This window comes from Juglans regia, chromosome 14, assembly GCF_001411555.2.
Source record: "Juglans regia cultivar Chandler chromosome 14, Walnut 2.0, whole genome shotgun sequence".
Classification (NCBI taxonomy): domain Eukaryota; kingdom Viridiplantae; phylum Streptophyta; class Magnoliopsida; order Fagales; family Juglandaceae; genus Juglans; species Juglans regia.
In genome coordinates this window covers 19,717,737-19,723,237 of record NC_049914.1, presented here as the reverse complement: position 1 = coordinate 19,723,237, position 5,501 = coordinate 19,717,737, and the positions used below count along the sequence as shown (strand labels likewise).

Below are 5,501 nucleotides of genomic sequence, written 5' to 3'. Positions count from 1 at the left end.
TTTAATATTTAAACGGCTGATTGTGTAAATGTTATGAAAATAAAATTTATTATAAAAGAAAAATGTTAAAAGTATATAAGAAAAACTTACAAAAAATTTTCTTTTTCACGTGTCAGTTATTGATATATTGAAATTGAAAATTATTTAATTTGAGTTTTGAAAGAAAACTAATAAAATGAATCTTGTAAAAAAAATATAAGTAAAACTGTAAGTAAGATGGTAAGTATATATAATATTACTCAAATTAAAAATACAAAGAAAAGGGAGATATACTACAAAATTCAAGTTATATTTGTTTTTTTCTTCAAAATTAAGGGTGAAAATAAATGTATTGAAACATTCATTTAAATTGCTCAGAAAAAAAAGTCATTAAACTATTATAGAAATGCCTAAAAATATATAGAATTATGATTGTTTTTTAATTTTATTTTTGAAACAGTCCACATTCTACAAGATATGGGGTGATTAAAAAGAGAGCTCACGGGAACCAGATGAGACCGGCTGCATTGAAGCCCTACTCTTCTGTACAAAAACCTAAATACTCTAATCTCAGACACCGCCACAGATTCGGCGGAATCAAATCCTTTCCTCCCTCTGTCTGAAACTTCTCAACTGACTCTGCAATGTCGGCCGTCTCTGCACACCGGCGAATGCACTCTCCTTCTTCTTCCCCTTGAGCCACATTTCCGCGAAGCGAAAGCAAGCATTACCGGAGGTCTGACCTCAGCTCCCTCCCTCTCTCTCTCTCGGTGTCTCTCTCGGTGTCTCTTCGGACGTTTCCTCGTTTCATGGACTGGCATTGAATTTAGGGTTTCTTCAAGGTTTGATTCTGTCTTCACACCATTCATGAGCTGGCATTTTGTTTTGCATTTTTATTCTTCCTTTCCTTCTGTCTGCCTCGTTAATAAGTGGAGGAACCCCCCAACAACCCCCCCCCCCCCCTCCCTTCCGGCGGGACATTATGCTCTTTTTTGGTGCTTGAAAGTTTGTTCAATTGGGTCTAGTTAAAGCGAAGGTTATATATATATATATATATATATATGCATGTATGTATATAACATCTAAGACTTAAAAGAGAGTTCATTTTGAATCATTTTCCTGCATTTTCTCACATATCAAACGGCCTTTTTGATTTACTTTTAATTTTCAATTATTACATTTCGCTGCGAGTTAATTTGCCAAGTTGTTAGAATAAAAATTGTGAAAGTTAGTCAACCATGGTTAACCAACGACGTAGCTGGTTTTCCGGAGGATCACGTGGAATTATGTCGACGTTTGACTTTGTTTCCACTTTTGGTTTTATTAGCGAATTGCGAAATATGAGGATATTATCAAATTCCATTTCCTTTTTTGAGTTTTCTGACTATGAGAATTTTAGGCCCTGAGAAATATTTATCGGATTTCACTTGGAGGTAACCCAGTAATAATATAATCAAGCCAGATAACCTTTCCTTTTCCACTTTTATTTCCTATTTTTTCAGAGGTTATTTTAGCCAGTAGTTAGTTCTTGTAGTAAGTATATATTGATGTTTCATGCGGAAGACTACGTGGATGAAGTTGAATAACGTTTCTCTTTCTTTGTTGTTCTTGTGCACTATGGTATTTCGAAAGGGCAGCGTATTTATAAAATGAGCGGTTCTTCCCTTTTGAACGAGAATCTCAATGGAATTTCTGATTTCGATGACTTCTTCAAATTCCTTGATTTTCCGTTGGAGGATGTGGAAGGGAATGTGGGAGAAGATTGGAATGCTAAGTTAGAATTGCTTGATCCGCCATCGATTGATGTTTTGGCTGGTTTATCGCCTGGGTTTTCTGGTAAAACAAGTAATGATTCTTCAAAGTGTCCTGAAAATCTCTCTGCTCCGGTGAGTGTTTATTTTTTCCAGTTAAAATATAATTTATATTTTATGTCTCCAGTATCGGCTTTTATATAATATGCAGAACATTTTTTCTGCTTCTGCGATTGGATTACTAAAGTTACTCAAGAATACCTTTCACTTACTATGAGGACTTCAAGTTGCAATCCAATGTAGAATAGTATTGGTGTATGCACGACCATCCATTTTTTGACATTTAATATCGTGCCAATCCATCAAGGTGGAGGAAAAAAGTCTTAATTCATGTTGTGTCCTGTTTTGTTTCGACTTATTTGTACTTTTGCAGTCTAGGTAGGATGCTGACATTTAGCCCCAGACCTTCTGTAGGCACTTCTTTTTTTGGTACGGTGAATCCATGGGAGTTCTATTTATTTAAACTTAGCATCGTTGGCAGATTCATGTTTACAGCTATTTGCCCAATTTTACAGGAGTTAATTCCAAACTAAAAAATGAAATAAGGAAAAAACTTAAAAAATTCTTAAGTCATTTGTGCCCAGAGTTTATGTAGTGCTTGTGAATCTGTGATCCCTATGTTATCACTTTATCTTTCCCTTATGTACACTTCTGCATCATTGGGTGCATGAATGTGAATGTGAATGTGAATGTGAAGTGCAGTAAATTAGAGAAAGTGGAATTTTAAATGCAAGGCATTTTTGCTTTTATGCGATGATATGATTATTTGTCACAATTCTTGTTACATGATTGATCTGTGCACATGCATTCATAAGGGGATTCGAGGTTAATGGTCCTCAATTCATAACTGGATGACTGGCAGCCAATTTACTAATATCATCATATTCATTACAATCCAACCAAGCAGTGAAAGTTAATTGAAATGTTCAATGGGACCCGTGCCTGAAGCTAACCAGGAAGAGGGTGAGTTCATGGGTTTCACAGACCCTGGTGTATGTGTAACTTACCAATACAAAAATTGACTCATACTTGGAATGATTTTGAAAGAGTAAATACAAGAATAGGATTTTTTTTTCTACCAATAAAAAAATTCAAGTATAGAAAATTGTTTTTGCATTCAAATATAAAATTTAAACAAATTTGAGTGATGTGAGCTAAGTATGATATGTGATTTGGTGGGAAAACAGTTTTCCCCTAGCTGGATTTGGAAGGACTGAAGAGTTTATAGATTCATAATTGAACTGTGAATAACAGGGAGAAGGATTTGAAAAAAACAAAAAAAAGAGTTTATACCTTGTAGTGTAAAACACTTGACTTTTCGGAAGCTAAGGGTTCATTTTTTTCCTTCCTGGTCAGGTTTTTAGGGTTGAAACTTGGCTTAACATAGGAACTCCTTCAACGTTCCTGTTCTCTCTCTCCCTCTCTCTCCTTTTCTTTTGGTTGAAAGTCTGTGCTACACAATGGATTCTGTGAGATTAGTTCCTCCCTCATGGTGGTAGATCATTTATTTGAAATGCAAGATTGATCTGAAGGATCCAATATTGGTTTTATTGGGTGTTGTCGTTGAACATGGACAAGGAAGAGAATCAAAGTTCAAACACGGATTTAGGTGCATTGCTTGTTGCTCTCTTCATGCTTACACATTTCCACGGATAAAATAGGTTTGGTTTATACTGTTGGTTTGCATATCTTCACCAAGCTTGTATTTCCCACTCACTTGCAGGGGAGATTCATTTCTACCTAGAATAAGTCCTTTAATACCAAAACCGAGGGGGTTAGAGAAAGGAAGGTTCCTATGAATTACGTAGAATACAGAAGACTGAATGCATCATGAGTTTTTTATGTCACAAGTACTTTTACTTGAGATAATTATTTTGCTCGGTAATTTTACCCTACAGTATTGAAGAGATTTATGATGAAGCAAGTAGACAATTGGCCTTTAAAAGTTATATCAGTTGATATAGACTAAAGGTAGAAGTGTATATACGACATGCCCTGCTGCTGCACTTTGATATAGCTACTGATTATGTATCAGCACTCATTTCAGTTTAGTTGTGGTATGTCTTCATAGAAGTAATGAAATTGCTAGTCATTGCAATCTTCCAATTTAACTTCTCAAAAATTCAGCTAGTTACTCATCAGAAAAAGTAAATTGAAATTGCCAGTTATCAATCTGGAGATTGACATTCTATCTGTGCATGCATTTGTTAGACGTCGCATGATAGAAGTTTTCTATCCAATACTTCTAAATTTGTTAGACAGGATTCTAAACATTTGATCAAGTATGGTTTTCACATTGCAATAAACTTCTTCTGTCATCTTATCTCTTTTGGGTAATCTGGTTTTCAGTGTTATGAAACTTCTCCACTAGAAGTGCTGCCGGTCACTGCTGAAGCCACATCCAATAGAAGCATTGTCCTTCACAAAGCTTCTGATGGCAAAGGTTTGCGGCTCTTCCAAACCTCTAGTCCAATATCTGTTCTCGAAAGCAGCAGCTCTTGCTCGGTTGAGAATCCCACAACCGTTGAACCCAAAATTATTAGTGCTGTAAAGCGTGCTAGAAGCAAGCGTTCACGCCCACGCCAACCAAACTTCAACCGGAAATTCGTGATTCCTTTTTTTTCCTCTAGTCCCAAATTATCCCATCCTTCAGCATCTTTTGAATCTGGTTCAGAAACAGATTTGACCGAGACAGTATCAAACCCGTCAAAAAGAAAATTGAGGAAGAAAAAGAACCTGACAGTGCTCTCAGGTGCCACGGAGACGATGGACCATTCATCACAAGGACCGGTTGCAACAAGAAAATGCATGCATTGCGAGGTGACAAAGACCCCACAATGGAGGGAGGGCCCAATGGGGCCAAAGACCCTTTGCAATGCATGTGGTGTTCGTTACAGATCTGGACGCCTCTTTCCGGAGTACCGTCCTATGGCAAGTCCTACCTTCGTTCCATCGGTGCATTCCAACTCCCACAAAAAGGTAATTGAGATGAGAAGCAAAGCTAGTCTGGTGGCAGAAACTTTTTGATCGCCCCTTGAGGTGAAGTATCAAATGAATAGATATTTGTTAGATTATATCTGAAATGAAAGTAGTGCTCCTAGTTTGGAGCTCCTTTGTTGTCTGTTTCTCTTTGCTGTTTTATATTGGCTAATTTGTTTTCTGTACATCAACCGATTATGAGGCAAGGCAACAAGAATTAAGAAACACGTGGACGGTTAGAGGGCTTTCAAACTAGGATAAGCGATAGTGATGCCCTTGTGTTGTTAATGCTGAATGTCTTCTCCATTGTTCAAGATTAACGAGATCTTCTATAATTGTCTGCCTGAATTTAACAGTCTAATGCAAGGAGAGATGGATACAGTATTAATCCTCATATGAGGTTGACTGTTAAGGACCTCCATGTTCTATTGTACTGAGAATTCAACAATAGAATGAAAAAGAAAGACCAAAAAAGACTGATTATTTGAGGAATCAAAACCTCCGAGAAAGAAATGATTTTATTTCATCGTGTTTTACAAAAGCCTTCAGTTTATCCTTTTATATGGTATTTCCCACCCAAATTTCAATCGACATTCCATCTATTATTACAGTTACAATATGAAGGGCAAAAATGTAAAATATTGTGAACTTTTACGAAATCGTAACTAGTAATATAGTGATAAAGAAAGATGTCGAACCCACGAGGACTATTTACTTATTAATTATTGAAAT

General features: G+C 36.3%; 1 protein-coding gene across 2 annotated transcripts; it reads left to right on the top strand.

The window, feature by feature from the left end:
* Window positions 1-547: 547 nt before the first annotated feature.
* LOC118344426 (GATA transcription factor 10-like) lies at window positions 548-4,911 on the top strand. 2 transcript variants are annotated; one of them, XM_035684952.1, is made up of 3 exons: window positions 548-821; window positions 1,617-1,865; window positions 4,140-4,911. In XM_035684952.1, exons 2-3 carry the CDS (start codon window positions 1,629-1,631, stop codon window positions 4,815-4,817), a joined length of 915 nt encoding a protein of 304 aa, XP_035540845.1. In that variant the 5' UTR covers window positions 548-821; window positions 1,617-1,628; the 3' UTR covers window positions 4,818-4,911. The 2 variants fall into 2 exon arrangements, with proteins under 2 accessions (XP_035540845.1, XP_035540846.1); XM_035684953.1 differs by having other exon boundaries at window positions 1,612-1,865.
* Window positions 4,912-5,501: the final 590 nt, after the last annotated feature.